Source organism: Molossus molossus, unplaced genomic scaffold (genome assembly GCF_014108415.1).
Source record: "Molossus molossus isolate mMolMol1 unplaced genomic scaffold, mMolMol1.p scaffold_m16_p_19, whole genome shotgun sequence".
In the NCBI taxonomy this organism is placed as follows: Eukaryota; Metazoa; Chordata; class Mammalia; order Chiroptera; family Molossidae; genus Molossus; species Molossus molossus.
The window spans coordinates 13,405,574-13,423,662 of NW_023425354.1; the positions used below are offsets into that span (position 1 = coordinate 13,405,574).

An 18,089-nucleotide genomic window follows, 5' to 3' on the forward strand; every position below is an offset into this window, starting at 1 on the left:
CCCAGGTTCGGTTCCCGCTAAGGGCGCGTACCTCGGTTGCAGTTTGTCCCCGGCCCTGGTTGGTCGTGCGGGTGGCAGCCACTCGATGTGTCCCTTTCACGTCGATGTTTCTCTCTCTCTCTCTTCCTCTCTCTCCCTTCTACTCTATCTGTGCAAAAAATGGAAAAATGTCCTCGGGTGAGGATAAAAAAAAAAAAAGACTGCAGCGCCCTGGCCGGTTTGGCTCAGCGGTTAGAGCGTTGGCCTGCGGTCCTGAGAGACCCGGGTTCGGTTCCCGCTAAGGGCGCGTACCTCGGTTGCAGTTTGTCCCCGGCCCTGGTTGGGCCGTGCGGGTGGCAGCCACTCGATGTGTCCCTTTCACGTCGATGTTTCTCTCTCTCTCTATCCCTCCCACTCTATCTGAACAAAATATCAAAGAGTGTCCTCGGGTGAGGATAAAAAAAAAAAAAAAAAAGACTGCAGCTATTGTGGAATGGGGCATGTCTACCTGGTGAGCAATAACCATCACTGATTTTCTACCTTTCTAGTCCTCTCCTTAATCACTCCTAATTTTGTTTCCAGGTCAATCATTTAATGTGCCCTCTACCTGGCAACATTAGCAGTGACTTTAGCAGAACAAAACAACATGAGATTAAATTAAATACACTTAAAAATGATGTACTTAATCCACTGGTTGAATCAAAGAAGTGGTGACATGGTAAGCACAAGATGCACTTGGCTGCTGCTAGAGCAACATGCATCCTATTATACAGCAAACTTTTTTCAGAGTACACTCTGAAGTAACGATACAAATATAGTATGCTAAATATATAAACCAGTAACATATTCGTTTATTATCACTATCAAGTATTATGTACTGTACATAATTGTACCTGCTGTATTTTTATATGACTGTAGTTTGTTTACACCAGCTTACTGAAAACACATGAGTAATATGTCACACTACAGCAACACAATGGCTATGACATCACTAGGTGATAGGAATTTTCAGCTCCATCATGATCTTATGGGACCACACTCCTATGTGCGGTCTGTTGTTGACCAAAATACCATTATGTGGCACATGACTATACGTATGCTCTCATTCTCATTCTCTCTTTCTCCCTTCCTCCCTCCCACTCCACTACACTCTGCTCCCTGGAGCTGGCTGTTAATATTTCCTAGTATATTACCAATTCCATATATTTTGCCACTACATTATCACTATCATTAATAAATAAGTTAGCAAAGATACTGTTTGTATAGTGTTTAACATTATACAAAGTACCTTTCATACCAACCTTGTAAAAAAGAATTTATTGGACTCACTTTACTGATGGGAAACTAAGGTTCTAAGAGATTGGGTAAATTGCCCAAGGTCCAGAGCTCATGAATGGCTAAGTTGGGACTCAAACCTGGTCCAGATTCTAAATGTTGTGCAGTTCCCATGCCACACTGCCTACCAATGGGGACACAGCTCAACAAATAATCCATCTGAGCCTAGCATTAGTGGCTGTTAAATGAAGGGGGGGGAGGATTGGGGAGGAACTGGATTAGATAAATTCCAAGGTCCTTTCCAACTCTCACATTCTGTGTCCATAAATCTAGGTACCTTGGCATTTGAGAGTTAAATGCTTCATGGAGTCTAATTTCCCTATTCCCCAAAGCAGTGATCACAAAGCTAAACCACATTAATTAGGGTGGCAATTTTGTAATAATGCAACCCTTTTCTCCTGGTCTCCTAGGTCCTTCGATACAGACTGGGGGGAAAAAATAACAAACCTTATCACCTGCTTTCTTACCTCAGTGTAACCCATGCTGGCTGCAGCAATGAGGGCCTGCTGGATGGCATGGCTCTTCTTAAAAACCCCTTGCTGCTGGCCGGCCATTGTCCAGTCACACTGAATCAAAAACTTGACAACCTCCAGATGACCTCTCAGTGCAGCATGGACCAAAGCACACTGCCCGTTCTTATCCAAGTGATCCACCTAAGGGAAGGGGACAGAGAAATCTGTGTGAACAAAGACTTGCGGATGTACTCCCACTCTAGTCATGGCTGCCCATTGCACAGGTCTGGACAACTGAGTCAGTCTTTCCCATGCCCTGAACCAATCTGAGAAAATTTAGAGGACACTCTCCTACTCAGGCTAAATCACCACTGAGCTATAACTCTGGCAGATGCCCCTCTGGGGAGAACCTCATTTTATAAGGTCAGGCTTTTGTTTTTACATCAAAAGAAACCTAAACACAAAACTCCCAGTTCCAGCTTTATTTTCCTGAGGTACAGTCTCCTTTGTCCTTAAATAGTTCTTTTCTGACCAAGATTTGAAAGACTTGTAGCTCTCTTGGTACAAAAAAAGGTTCTGAAACCATGAAAGGAAAGAAAAACATTTTGAAGCTCAATTTTTTTTGTCTTCCAAAAAAGCAAAATACCTTCTGTCATGAATCACACATTTGACCACCAAGCTTTGGCAAAGGCTGTGTCTTTCTTTCAATGTAAGGGCAGAATCTCAAAGATCTGGCTAAAATGGCTAGAGGTACTTGGAGCTTAATACTAGACTAAGTTCCAAAAGCAGTTTTTACAACTGCAGTGTTGGTTACAAGTTTAGGCAGAAAGAAGAGCCTGATTAAGATCAATTTACCAGCACTGGCCTGTTTGGCTCAGCGGTTGGAGCATTGGCCTGCGGAACAAAGAGTCATGGGTTCAATTCCAGTCAAGGGCACGTATCTCGGTTGTGGTTTGGTCCCTGTCCCTGGTCAGGGTCGTGTGGGAGGCAACCAGTCGATGTGTCTTTCTCACATTGACATCTCTGTTTTTCTCTCTCTCTCCCCTACTCTGATGGAAGATAAATGAAAAAATATCCTTGGGTGAGGATTTAAAAATAAAGAAAAAAAAAATCAATCTACCAGAACGTCCCTAGCCACAACCCTTTTCTGATAGGTAGACAGGTTATCGTCCAGTGGTAGTTAGGACATTTGAAACAGGAGTTCTTTATCTGATTTTCCCCAGCTTTAGTTCCACTCAGTCATCAAATGTTTACTGAATGCCTATTATGTGCAAGATACCAATAGGATAAGAAGGTAAGTAAGACAGTAAAATATAAATTCTGTGCTCAAGGATTTTCAAACAAGATAGGGGAGATGTGACCACTATGACAAAAGGCTGTCCAATAAAGGAGCATATAATAAATGCCGTAAGACAAGTAAATGTGCAATATATTTCAGAGAATTCCTGGCTAGAGTCAGAAATGAATTCAGAGGGAAAGGTATTATGGTCTGAATGTTTGTGCCCCCCTCCCCCACAAATTACATGTTGGAATTCTAGCCTGCAAGGTGAAGGCAATAGAAAGTAGGCCTTGGGGAAGTGATTAGGTCCTGAGGGCAGAGCTCTCATGAATGGGATTAGTGTCCTTATATAGGGCCCCCAGAGAGTTTGCTTGTCCCCTTCCACCATGTAAGGTCACAGCGAGAAAGCTGTGTGAACCAGGAAGCTCTCACCAGACACACAATCTTGGGGCTCAGCCTCCAGAACTGTGAGAAATGAATCTTGTGTATAAGCCACTCAGTCTACGGTATTTTGTTATAGCAGCCCAAGTGAACTAAGGTCTATCTCAATTCACTGAAATAGGAAATGATTAATTCTAGTTTATGTAAGGGAAGAGTACATGATGGGGAAGTTTAAACTATAAAGTTGAGAGGGTTTTGGGGACCAGAGCATGGATATTTTTTAATGTCAGGCTGAATTTTAATGAGTAGGTAATAGTCACTGAGAATTTTCATGCTCAGAACAGTATATTAAAAAACTAAGGGGATAAATAAAAGGAGTCATAGTTTCTTAGAGAAATGATCAATTCCAAGGCTGGGGCATTAGCAGTGAAAGGTAAGTTTGGAACATGTGTGGTGCCAGAAAGTATGAATATGCTCACAAAATAAAGGGTGGGGGGATTGGAAAGAACACAGAAACAAAATTGATGGAGTTTTTAATGGTTAAATCTGGGCCAATCTGAGCAACAAAATAAATAATAATAGTAATGCGCTATAGATCATAGTATAAAATCAATACCCAGAAATCCATTGTATTAGAAATAACTAAAAAATACACAGGGGAGATAACAGCTCTTCCTTACAATAGAATTCCAATTAATAAATGTTGAAGGAATGAAGAAAATAGAAAAATCACCATGAGGCAAACACCATAGCAATACTTACTAAGCAAGAATCACTGGTGGATCCTAACATTAGTGGACAAAAGTATGAGAAACAAGGTATCTGCCTAGTCTGAAAGCATCTCCCTAAAAGATAATTCTTAATTAAAAAGGGAAAACAGTAACTTCACATTTGAGAAACACGTGAAGTGATGGAAGTCAATGTCCCCTTGTACCTCCTAAGTGCTACATTAATAAGGGCACAGCATCACTTCTGTGGTATAATTGACAAAAATATATAAATTCATCCTAGTGATGAGAAAATATCAGACAAACTAAAATTCAAAAACTTTCTACAAAATAAGTGGCTAGTATTCTTCATTATCTTCCTGATAGAGAAGCCATAGAGGGAGTATGAGGAAGGAGACGACCAGAGGACAAAACTCTTAGTGAACAGTTACATTAAGAGGAGGAAGAGAGAAGAGCAACCAGAGAGGCAGGTGGGTCACTAGGACAATATTATAAGTTTTGAGAAGTGCAGTTAATACTGCCTATGGGATGAGAAATAAGAAACTATGACTGGCAGTTGTTAGTGATTTCTGAGAGAGTAGTTACATTTGAATGCCAAGAGGTTGAGTGTGTTCTTTTAAAATTTATTAAAAAAATTTTTTATTGTTGATGGTATTACAGATGTCTCTCATTTCTTCCCCATGTGCCTCCTTCCACCTAGCCCCAACCCCACCCCAGGCCTTCACCACATTATTGTCTGTGTCCAAGTGTGTTCTTTTTTCTTTTTTTTTTTTTAAAGACTATTGCCCTGGCTGGTTTGGCTCAGCGGTTAGAGTGTCAGCCTCCGGACCAGAGAGTCCCGGGTTTGGTTCCCACTAAGGGCACGTACCTCGGCCCTGGTTGGGCTTGTGTGGGTGGCAACCAGTCGATGTCTCTCTCTCATATTGATGTTTCTCTCTCTTTCTCCCTCTCTCCCTCTCGCTCTATCTGAAGATAAATGCAAAAATGTCTTCGGATGAGGATAAAAAAAAAAGACTATTATTTATCAGGCACTAAAATGAGATTAAACAGAGTTCATCTCTTTTTAAAAAGTCTCTTGTTTTTAAGTCTCCAACTGACCCTATTAATCCTTTTTCAGATGAAACAAGTGAGACTGAGAGGGGTTAAATGATTTGTCCAAGCCCTCACAGAAAATAAGAGTGAATGCAGGCTTTGACCAAGTCATGTTTGATTCCAAGGTTTATGACTTTAACGACTTGCCTCCTCCTTCTCTCACGGAAGCCGGATGACCAGTGGTTAAGGAGTACTAAGTAAACAGGTAGCAAGTAGAGATGACTCTTAGGACAGGTGTGGTAGATATGGAAGATAGGAGATTGGATGGTCGCTTCTGGTTAGGAGGAGAAAGGAAAAATATCTCTTGAGTTAGAGGAGACATTCATAGGTTTGTAGAAACTGGGGAAAAGGCAGTGTAAATTTAGAAAAAGAATAAAATAAATTGCAAGAGAACGAGCAACTTACTGAGAGAAAAAATATAGGCGGAGGCAAAAAGAAACATGTCCTTCTCTAAGGCAGAAATAAAGGTGAGTGTAGGTAAGAATTCATAGAGTTCTGAGACAGAGGTACATTGAGATGAACTCAACCTCAGGAATGTAGGAGGGCAAAATAAGTTTGATAGGGTATTGAGAAGAATACAAATGATTTACGCATCTGCTCGGGGGAAAATGAGAGATGAACAAAAATGATAGCTGAGCAGCAGGGAAGACCCACTTAAGATTAAAATATGAATTCACAGAAACAGTAATAAGGCCCAGTTATCATTCTGTTTCTTGAGGTGTTCATTCCAATGAATAGGACTTTAAAGGTGGCCCATCACTGTGCCACAGTAAACATCTAAGACTTGGATTTCACTGAGTCCTAGGTCCCAGTTCCCAAAGGAGTCTCAGGAGTTCCCCTCTCCTCCCTGGTAAAAACGTTGGACACCTCAGAATGAGGTCACACATATTACTTAAATTTCATTGCAAAACCACCAAAATCCTTGGTTTGTTTTTTGGACTGAAACAAAATACCACAAGGCTACAATTTTCCCAGGGGCCTCCATTTTTGAGACCAGCACTTTTCATTTTGCCAATATTTTAAAATTGAGTTCTTTTATATCAGTGGCTCTTGGGTTACTATAAAGCAAACACATTTTTTAGAAAGGTTTTCAGAGAATTAAAATATACTAACAGAAATACTTCTGAGTGCCTCTGGTCAGTTTGAGAATCATCTCCCCCCCCATACCTCTATGGTGGTGATCTCCAAGGATAGCATGAGGGAGTCTGGTCTCTGTTCTTATCTCCATGGCTAACTTATCTTCTCTACCCAAGAAAGGCTGAATCTGCAGGCACCATTTAGTTTAGACTTCCCACTGCAGTCTCCCTGCTCCTTCACCTTCTCCTTTCTCACTTGAGCTCAGTAGAGAATTTCTTGGTTGTTAGGTAGGGACTTTTTGTGGCTGCTGATAATGAGGTTCCTAAGTGCCCCTCAAAGGTTTGGGGACTGTGTCCAGTGCAGCGTGGAACTGGCATGCAAACACTGGATGTATGCAGAGCCCATGCTCCCTTTGATCTGCTCCCTAACAGGGTTTGATGTGCTCCACCTAGATTCAGGAGATAACACAGGAGATAAGGAAGACTATGGCAGGAAGAAAGATAAAGGGAAGAAAAGAGGAACAGCAGAGCCAGGCAGCCATTACCTTGGCCCGTTTCTTGCACAGTAGCACAACAATGCTCAGATAACCTGCTGCTGCGGCGTAGCCCAGAGGCGTCAGGCCGCTTTCAGAAGAGGCATCTACATTGGCCCCAAACTCCAACAGCAGGGCCACCATTTCTGTGTAACCAAGATGAGACTGGACACATAGAATTGGGGCATTATTTAAAACCTCTGTCCGGTAATTAATGTTGGCACCTCCCAAAATCAGCAGTCGGCTGACCTAGAAATAAGTAAATAGAAATAATACTGAGACAAATATCATTCATATCACTATAGTCATCTTTTATTAAGCCATCTGGGACCATACAATAGTGCCTAGTAGCATTTAATAATGACTTTGTTCTATAATTGCTATTTGTTCCTTTTTCAATACCTTGCCTTGCGAAAAAGATATAAAATGCCTCTTTACATAAACTGCTTAGTAACTAGAGCAAATGCCACCCATACTATAATGCTGAACATAGTCTCTACCAAACCAAAGACAACCTGAGATTGACTTACTCCCTAGAAGCAGCAGGACCTGATCCTATAAATCAGAGTCAGCTTACAGAAGGTAGAAGGTCAATAATTTGGTCTTCAAGTCACAGAACAAAATGTAACAATTTAAAATAGAGTAAATCGCCCTGGCCAGTTTGGCTCAGCGGTTAGAGCGTCGGCCTGCGGTCCAGAGAGACCCGGGTTCGGTTCCCGCTAAGGGCACGTACTTCGGTTGCAGTTTGTCCCCGGCCCTGGTTGGTCGTGCAGGTGGCAGCCACTCGATGTGTCCCTTCATGTCGATGTTTCTCTCTCTCTCTCCCTTCCTCTCTCTCCCTCCCACTCTATCTGTACAAAAAAATGGAAAAATATCCTCGGGTGAGGATAAAAAAAATAAATAAATAAAATAAAATAAAATAAAATAGAGTAAATCATTAACAAAAGGCTAATAGGAGACAGTCTAAGGCAAGTCAAAGATCAATTAAATAGCCACTTAAATGTCTTCCTAATTCTGTTTTTCAAAGATAATTCTTTAATCTAATGTAATTCTATGCATTTACCTTTATATTTGGAGTGTAGAGATTTCGTAAAGATGCCAATGCCATGGACAGACCTTCTGTGCTGTAGGAGATCCAGAGACCTTGGAGGATGGAGGATGATACACCAACTTTTTTACTCAAACCCTGAAAAAGAAATATTGAGACAACTCATTAGCCCAACTAAAAGTACCATTGGAGTAAATATTAAATGGAAAATTCCAGAAATAATCAATTCCTAAGTTTTAAATTTTGCATCATTCTGAGTATTGTGATGAAATCTTGCACTGTCCTGCTCCATCCTGCTGTGGTGTGAATCACCCCTTTGCCCAGTGAATCCACGCTGTGCACACAACCTGCCCATTAGTCATAGTGGTAGCTGTCATGGTTATCAGATTGACTGCCATGCTATTGCAGTGCCTGTATTCAAGTAACCCTTATTTTACTCAATAATGGTCTCAAACCACAAGAGGAGTGATGCGGCAATTCGAATACATCAAAGAGAAGCCGTAAAGTGCTTTTAAGTGAAAGGGTGAAAGTTCTTGACTTAAGAAAAAAATTGTATGCTGAAGTTGTTAAGATCTACAGTAAGAACAAATCTTTTTTTTTTAATTCTGTGAAACTGTGAAGAAGGATAAAGAAATCATGCTAGTTTTGCAGTTGTACTTTCAATCACAAAAGTTATGGCCACAGTGTGTGATAAGGGTTTAGTTAAGATAAGAAAGGGCATTAAATTTGTGGGTGTAAAACATGAACAGACAACAATGTGTTGTGCCAGACAGCATTGAGCTTGTATGAAGACTTCAGCAAGGGATCCCCTGAAACACAGGACATCTAGCCATTTACTGCAAATAAGGGATGGTTACACAGATTCAGGAATAGATTTGGACTGAAAAATATGAAAATTACTGGAGAGGCTACATTTACTGATGAAGAAGCTACTGCCACATTTCTAGTAGAGTTATGAGTTCGGTACTATCTGTGGTTTCAGGCATCCACTGGGAGTCTTGGAATGTATCCCCTGTGAATAAAGGGGACTATTGTATACATAAAATATACACAGAATTATATAACAAGTGTGATACTATTTACGCCGTTTTAAAATCATGAAATAATTCTGTATATTGTTTATAAACACATATCTATGTTGGAAAAGTACAAATTATGGATGAGAAGAACACATGCTAACTCAAGGGTAGAAATTATCTCTGAGAAGGGAGAGATATGGAGTAAGAGAGGGATACAAAGAGGGCTTCTATTGTACTTGTTACATTTTTGTTTTTTAAAAATAAAGAAAAAGATTTGAAGCAAATATGAAAAAATCCTAACACCTATTAAAAATGTTAGATAGTATTTGATTATTCAATTACCTATGCTTTTCTACGGTTTAAAATATTTCGTAACAAAATTAAGAAGAAAAGAGGAATAGGGACATCTCTTCCCCTGAGTCAAGAAAAAAAGAGAGGTAAGAACTGATGATGATATAGACTGATTTACTGGTGAGAGGAGGACAGTAGTTAAAGGAAGTCACACTTGATCGCTTGCTTTATTTTTTTAGTGACTCAAAAGACAGGCTGTTTGTTAGTTGACTTGGTTAAGAGCTAGAGGGAAAAAAATGGGAAAAGGAGCTGAGTAAGAAGAGATCTTGGTAAATGAACTTCAATTAAATGGTCCAGTAAATAAACACAAAGCAGCACTGAGTCCTAGTGAGACAGGAGTAAATACATAGGAAATAAGTCTGAAATACAGAGCTAGACTTTAGGACTTGGGATATTAGCTTTACTTGTACCACAGACTTGCTAGTCTACCAATTTCTTCTACTTGGTGGGGTTGATCCTTTGCTCCTATAAGGTATGGAAGGAAAGAGTTCAGTTTAGTTAAACTCAACTTGACAAAGGTGACAGGCAGATCGATCCCATTACCAGGTAGAATGTGGTAAAAAAAAAACCCCACGTAATTAAATTCTAAGCTGATGGATTCTTAAAGAGAACTTTAGGTTCAGACAACTAGAAAAAGTTTCTTTTCATTTATCTATAACTATTGCTCAGGCAAGAAGGAATTTCTTTTTGTCAGAGATGATTGGTAAAGGAGTCCTTTCATTAAACATGTTAGAATCTAATTTTTAAAAATTCCTCACCTGAGGATAGTTTTTCACTGATTTCTGGGATATAACCTGCAACCCAGTTACTTGCCCTTTACTGGGAATAGAACCAGCGACTTTTAGGTCCATGGGCCGATGCTCTAACCAGTGAGGAAACTGACCAGGGCTAGAATCTAACTTTTTAACACTTAACTAGCTGGTAGGAAGCTTGCTCAATATTTTTGAACACTTCATTAAGAGAGAGAAAGCATGAAGAAGCAAGAGCAGTCTCACCTTAGGGATCTTAGCTATGGCTCAGGTGTCTAGGATCATGGCTAAAATTAACCTTGGGGGTTATTTAATGAGTTTCTTTTTTTTTTTTTATCCTCACCCGAGGACATTTTTTTTTTTTTTTTTTTGATATTTTGTTCAGATAGAGTGGGAGGGAGAGAGAGGAAGGGAGAGAGAGAGAGAAACATCACTGTGAAAGGAACACATCGAGTGGTCACCACCCACATGACCCAACCAGGGCCGGGGACAAACTGCAACTGAGGTACGTGCTCTTAGCGGGAACCGAACGCGGGTCTCTCCAGACCTCAGGCCGACGCTCTAACCGCTGAACCAAAACGGCCAGGGCTCAATGAATTTCTTTTTTTTTATTTTTTTAATCTTTATTGTTGAATGTAAAATGTATTACAGATTTTCCACATTTCCCCCCCATTAACCCCCTCTTCCCCACTCCTGCCCCTTCCCACACTATTGTCCGTGCCCATTGGTTATGCATATAAGTTCTTTGGTTTATCCCCCCCCCCCAACCCCTTTCCCTTTGAGGTTTGTCAGTCTAGCAATGAATTTGTACTTATTAATCTCTTCACCGTTTTCACCAATTCTCCCAACCCCCCTCCCATCTGGCAACCAACAAAATGTTCTCTGTATCTATGAGAATGTTTCTGTTCTACCTGTTCATTTTGTTTGTAGATTCCATTGTCGATAGATATGTATTCATTGCCATTTTGTTTGTTCATATATTTTATCTTTTTCTTCAAAAAGGCCCTTCATCATTTCATATAATAACGGTTTGGGGGTGATGAACTCCTTTAACTTTTTCTTGTCTGGGAAAGTCTTTATATGGCCATCGAGTCTAAATGACAGCTTTGCAGGATAGAGTAATCTTGGTTATAGGTTCTTGCTTTTCATCACTCTGAATATTTCTTGCCACTCCCTTCTGGCCTGCAAAGTTTCTTTTGAGAAATCAGCTGACAGCCTTAAGGGAACTCCCTTGTAGGTAACTAGCTGCCTTTCTCTTGCTGCTTTTAAGATTCTCTCTTTGTCTTGAACCTTTTGCATTTTGACGATGATGTGTCTTGGTGTGGGCCTCTTGGGGTTCATCTTGTTTGGGACTCTCTGTGCTTCCTGGACTTGTATGTCTGTTTCCTTTATCAAGTTAGGGAAGTTTTCTGCCGTTATTGTTTCAAACAGGTTTTCGATTTCTTGTTCTCGCTCTTCTTCTGGCACCCCCAAGATGTGAATGTTGGCATGCTTGAAGTTGTCCCAGAGGCTCCTTACACTATTCTCATTTTTTTGGATTCTTTTTTCTTTTTGCTGTTCTGACTGGACATTTTTTGCTTCCTTATATTCCAAATCGATGGTTTGCTCCTTGGATTTATATACTCTATTATTGAAACTGTGTAAATCATTCTTTATTTCAGTTAATGCCTCCTTCAATTCTAACTGTGCATCCATGATTTCTGACTGGTCTTTTATGCTCTTGAGGCCCTCACTAAGTTCACTGAGGTTCTCACTAAGTTCATTGAGCATCCTTATAAGCAGTATTTTGAACTCAGCATCTGTTAGGTTGCTTATCTCCATTTTGCTTAGTTCTTTTCTTGGGGTTTTGTTCTGTTCTTTCATTTGGGACCTGTTTCTTTGTCTCCTCATTTTGGCTGCCTCCCTGTGTTTGTTTCTGTGTATTACTTAACGAGAGGTATGGGGCTATTTGAGACCAGATGCTGCTCGTTTGAAAGAATTTAGGAAAAACCTGAAGCAGGATCCAAGACAGGCCAATCCTATGGTTAAGCAAGTGGCAACAGCTTGGGTGGGCCTGAAAGTTGGGCGGGGTGGGGCAGGGCCTCAGGGAGTCAGCAGAGCGGGGCTACCAGTATGAGCCAGGTTGCTGGAGTCCCAGATATGGAGACTGTCTGCCGCTCCAGGGAAGGGCTCACCAAAGGAACAAAGGCCTCTGACAGCACGTTTGTCCTGGAGAAAGCCCCCTCTCCAGCCCTCGCTCCAGTGCCAAACAGCTCAGTTCTTCCCTGTATGTCTCTGGTGCGCCTCGAGCTGCCTCCCCTCCGAGCTTAGAGGGAGAGAGTCCGATAAGTCCGTGCGCCCTTTAAGGAGCTGCCTGGGGCTTCAGCCGCGTCAGCTTCCCTGAGCCTCAGTTCCTGCTGGTTTTTCCAGCCAGAAGTTATGGGGATTCTCTTCCTGGCACTAGAACCCTGAGCGGGGCGCCTGGTGTGGGACGGGGACCCCTCAGTCCTCAGGAAGGACCTTCCCATCCGAGGTATCCTCCTGATTTTTTTATTTATTTTTAATTTTTTTATCCTCACCCGAGGACACTTTTTCATTCCTTGTTCAGCAGGAGGGAGAGAGAGAGAGAAACATCAATGCGAAAGGGACACATCGAGTGGCTGCCACCCACACGACTAACCAGGGCCGGGGACAAACTGCAACGGAGGTACATGCCCTTAGCGGGAACCAAACCCGGGTCTCTCTGGACCACAGGCTGACGCTCTAACCGCTGAGCCAAACCGGCCAGGGCAATACTCCTGATTTTTATCCGCCACAGTTGGGTGTGGGACCAGCCGTCGTGCCGCTGCCGCTGCCACTGCCCCTCGCGCCTCCGCCCCTCCTACCAGTCTGGATGTGGCTGCTGCTTTAATTCCGTAGGTGTAGGACTTCCATTCAGCTTGATTTCAGGTGGTTTTGAATGATGGTTGTTTTGTAGTTTAGTTGTAACTTTGATGTGGTTGTGGGAGGACGCGATACCGCATTTACCTATGCCGCCATCTTGACCGGAAGTCCTCAATGCACGTCCTTTAAGGCACGTCATTTATAAATATATCATCAATGACCCACCTGTAGATACCCAAGTGTCTCAAGTGGATTATTACTCTGGGATCAAACCATTTTATTGAGGGCCTGCAAGGAAGGGTCGAAGCACTGGGAGGACAGTGAGATCTGACCTGCTCTGCCTGGCAGGGATCTCCCTAGCTTCACAGATGTGGAAAAAAATTATTACCCTTCTTTTTTTTTTTAAATCCTCACCCAAGGATATTTTTTTAAATTTTTTGTTCAGATAGAGTGGGAGGGAGAGAGAGGAAGAAAGAGAGAGAAACACTGACGTGAAAGGGACACAATGAGTGGCTGCCACCCACACAACCCAACCAGGGCCGGGGACAAACTGCAACCGAGATACGTGCCCTTAGCGGGAACCGAACCCCGTTGCTCTGGACCACAGGCCGACGCTCTAACCGCTGAGCCAAACCGGCCAGGGCAATTATTACTCTTCTTATCTGACCATCCATATGGCCATGTTTGGTTATAATAAAAGGATCCTGGTAAACAAAAGGAATGGTGCCTTTCATTGCAGCAAAGGGGTTGTTGGCAAACTATGGCTCAAGGTGAAATCCAGCTTTCTAAAAGTTTTTATAACCACACCCACCCACTCATTTCTGTATTGTCTCTGGCTGCTTTTGAGCTACAATGGCAGAATTAAGTGATTTCAACAGAGACTCTATGAACTGCAAAGCCATATTTGCCAATCACTGCTGTAGCAAATACTAAGAAACCTCTGAAGTGAAAGGGTGATATTACCACCTAAAATGTGTGCTTATCATTAAGTCTTGTTGTCAGGGGATTTTTATTAATAATTTGAATCATAAAACCTTATATTAGATATATGTCCAGTACTTTGCATTTTATTGTGTTCCTTATTTATTTTATAAGTATGACCCTTATAACTATCCTGACAGATATGGTTACCATTTTACTGATGAGAAAACCAAGACTGCTTACGGTAAACAGCAGAGTCTATACTTGAACACAGGCCTTTTGATCGATGTCAAAGGATCTCTACCCTCTAGATGTCTACTCACAGCACCTTTTCCTCTGGACATAGTTCTGTTCTGGTAAGAAATGCTATAGGACTGACCAAAGGAACATTTTAGAGGGCAGCAGTTGGGGAGCTAATGTAAGAGCACTCCAAAACCCTTTCAGTGAATAGACTCAAACCAGTGAAACACCCTGCATCACAAACTAGATCGAGATATCTCTGGCCACAATTCATAAACATCCTTTCTTTCCTTAGATTAAAAAAAATCTAAATGACAATGAGAGGATTATAAAAGAACTGCATGTGTTCAATTTCATTGGTCATTAGGGAAATACAAATTAAAACCACAGTAAAAAACTTCATAACCGCTAAAATGGCTAAATTACATTTTGTGGCACAGTGTATATGATTATTTTTTTAACATCAAGAAATGACAGACAACATTTAACAAGTATTGGCAAAGGTTTGAAAAAACCGTAACTCTCATACATTGCTGGTGGGATTGTAAAATGGTACAGCCACTTTGGAAAACAGATTGGCAATTCTTCAAAATGTTAAACATAGTTACTACATGTCTAACAACTCCACTTCTAGGTATATGTTCAAAGGAAATGAAGACATGTCCACACAAAAACCTGCGTACTTACACTGTGAATATACTAAATGCACTGAGTTGTTCACTGTAAAAGTGAATGGATAAACAAAATGGATTATTTGGCAGCAAGAAGAAATCCAGTTCTGATACAGGCTACAACATGGATGAACCCTGAAAATATCACAGTAAGCGAAGGAAGTCATACACAGACCACATATTGTATGATTCCATTTATATGAAATGTCCAGAAAAGTCAAATCTAGAGAGATAGAAAATAGATCAGTGGTTGCCAGAAGCTGGGGGAAGCATAGAGTGAATTCAAGTGGGCACAAAGATTATTTTTAGGATGATGTAAAGGTACTAATAGTGGTGATAGTTACACGATTCTAAATATACTAAAAGTCATTGACTTATATGCTTAAAATGGGCGAATTTTATGGCATATAAATTATATATACCACAATAAAGTTGTTAGAAGTAAAAAGAAAGAAAGGGCTTCCTAGCCAGCCAAATCTCCAGAATTACAGAGCCTCAATCTCATATTTTTAGAGTGATTAATGACCTTATATGTAATTTTTCACAAACAAAGGTAAAATAAGGGAAAGTTAAAATTAATTGGAAAGAAATATAAATTGAACTATACACGTCACTGGTGGTTAGAAGTTCTAAGTGGTACTGGTTTAAGCATAGAGTCTATTTTTGCCTTTTCATGACCTGTAGCTGATAGGCACTGAGCATTCTAGCAGTTTGGGAGAAGCTAAAACCTATCAATAGGGAGCTTTCTGCATTTAAAATACCCTAAAAATGCAGCATCAGGAAAACCATAGTCCAAGCCTACATTCTTCAGCTCGCAGTCATTTCAGCACCTATGCTGTACACCCAAGTATTTATGGCCTGAATCACACAGGGAGCCACTCTTATCTTAGGCAACCATGTTGTCTGTAGCAACATAAGATAAAATTGTGTCAATGACAGGGGTGTATAGTTAAATGTAGGTCTCCATGCACTGGATAAAGTCACAGTGGGTCAAACAAAACTTCATATCATTTATCTGTTAATGTGGTGTTTATTTTATGGTACGGAAAAGACAAGCATACAGTTCTTTGTATCTGATCCTAGGCAGATGGTGATGCTAAAAGCTTAAGCATGTAAAGTGGTGATGCTTAAAAGCGAAGCTTCCTATCTAACTGAAGGATAATGATCTCAGAATTTGTCAAAGTAGCAGATACTTTTTGGTCCATTTGAAATGGGAAGGAGCCACCTTGCCTGTTATTTTAGTCCCACTCTGCTCCCACTGAGTAAGGTCACTGGGTAAGATCATTTTTTTAGTGCAGTGATTTGTCAGATAAGACAATTATGATTCAAATAAAGAACCTGCCGCCCTGGCTGGTTTGGCTCAGTGGTTGGAGTGTCGGCCTGCGGACCAGAGAGTCCCGGGTTCGGTTCCTGCTAGGGGAATGTACCAAAAAAAAAAAAAGAACCTGTCACTGGGTTCCTGTCTGTCTATTTAATGCACAGGGTTCTCTGGTTGTGTGCTTACATATGGGGAAGAATATGTAGGCTCTTGGAGTTGCCCTTTCTGCCATCTTTCTCTGAAGAGAACTGTTGTTTTTTTTAAAATCCTCACTGGAGGATATTTTTCCATTGACTTTTTTAAAAGATAAGAGTGGGAAGGAGGGAGGAAATGAGAGAGGGAGATGGAGAGAGAGAGAGAGAGAGAGAGAGAGAGAGAGAGAGAGAGAGAGAAACATTGATGTGAGAGAGACACGACGATTGGTTACCTTCTGTGTGACCTTGACTGGGGGCCACAAATTGAACCCGTGACTCTCTTTGGTCCATGGGCCAGTGCTCTAACTGCAGACTCAAACCGGTCAGAGAAAGAACTGTTTTATCTTTCACAGTATTTTCTGGAGGAAGTCTAACCCAGAGAACTGTTTAAAATACTTGTTTGAAGAGACTGTAGGGACTAGAAGTGGCAGACTTCTAGCAAACTGTGGGCTAGAAAAATCAAGGGCACATTTCTTTCTTGACCTTTGTCTTTTTACCCCATACTGCAATCAACACTACAAACTCCTTGAGATTAGGGGCTGTATCTTTCCTGTGTAGGACAATGACTCAGCCAGCATCGAGGAAACAAATGCTTAAGTGCACAAACAGTGAATGATGCACCCTCTTCTGGGTCCTTATTCCAATATTGTGACTGTTGAGAGATGGACGCTGATGCTATAGAGCACTTAAAAGTTTTGAAAGTACTGGGAAGAAAATTGGGATTATAATTTGAAGAGAGAATGGGAAAAGTAGCTCAAAGGAAGGTTATTGTTAGTTACAGAGTGTGAAAAATCACAGCACTAGGAATATTAAAATCTTCACTAAAAGAATGATAAGAGGTCCAGGTTGGGTAGCTCAGTTGGTTAGAGGGTTGTTCCAATATGCCAAAGGTTGCATTTTCGATGCCTGGTCAGGGCACATACAAGAATCAACCAATGAATGCATAAGTAGAACAATAAATCGATGTTTCTCCTCCCTCCTTAAAAATCAATAAAATACACAAAAAAATGTTTTTAAAGAAGTTATAAGAAAGTTGAAAGAGTAACTGCTCTCAGTAACTTTTTTAGACATTGTGAAAATCTGCAACTGCTACATCATGACTGTCCTCAGATTGTAGGTCATGCATTGAACACATGTGTATGCTTCTCACCTAAATGATAATACATGTACATTTCCTGGGAAGTCTAGCAATCTGCTAAACTGGGAGATGACAAATGTGGTTTTCTTCTTCTTCTTTTCCTTTGTGGCTTTCTCCTTAAATGCCAAGGGAGGAACAGATCATAATTTTTAGGAGACAGACTAACTTCGCAACAAGATAATTTCAGAAGGCAAGGACTACACTGAAATAACAGTAGTTTTAGAAACACAGTGTTAAGAAAAGCCTGCTGGAGATGGAAAGAAAAAAACTCTAACTTCTCTAGTTACCTTAAAAATGTGTGCTTTGAGGATGTGATGTCCCAGTTCAATAGTCTGCTGTCTGTTTAGTTTTCCCTCTTGACGGGAAAACCAGAAGGCAAGTAATGTGTGACCACTCCTGCAAAGAGAAAAGAGACTCATTTTAGAAATGTTTATACCCCAATTCTGCTTTGGGTGGAGGACTGTTCAGGTGTAGCCAGACCTCCAACAAAACTCTGTTTCATTCAACCAGTTTCTTAGGGAAGGACACCTGCTACTGGGCAAAGAATGACTATTAAAAGGTTCCTAGCTTTTACCAGTCCTTTACCCAAATCACATGTGTGAATATCACAAAATGTCATTGCTAGTTAGCTTACACCCATCCCACAAACAGATGGTATTAAAAGATTTTCATTTTTATTTTCTATCTCTGTTAACTACTCTTATTTCACCCATGCTTTAAATG

General features: G+C 40.9%; 1 protein-coding gene across 1 annotated transcript in view; it reads right to left on the reverse strand.

The window, feature by feature from the left end:
- TANC2 (tetratricopeptide repeat, ankyrin repeat and coiled-coil containing 2) overlaps positions 1 to 18,089 on the reverse strand; it is a 273,469-nt gene that overhangs the window by 26,608 nt on the left and 228,772 nt on the right. The window contains exons 13-16 of the mRNA XM_036268781.1: positions 17,654 to 17,762; positions 7,919 to 8,041; positions 6,868 to 7,104; positions 1,782 to 1,967 (exon numbers count right to left, since the gene is read on the reverse strand). Of these exons, the coding sequence (XP_036124674.1) occupies positions 1,782 to 1,967; positions 6,868 to 7,104; positions 7,919 to 8,041; positions 17,654 to 17,762 (655 nt within the window). The remainder of the gene's footprint in view (positions 1 to 1,781; positions 1,968 to 6,867; positions 7,105 to 7,918; positions 8,042 to 17,653; positions 17,763 to 18,089) is intronic.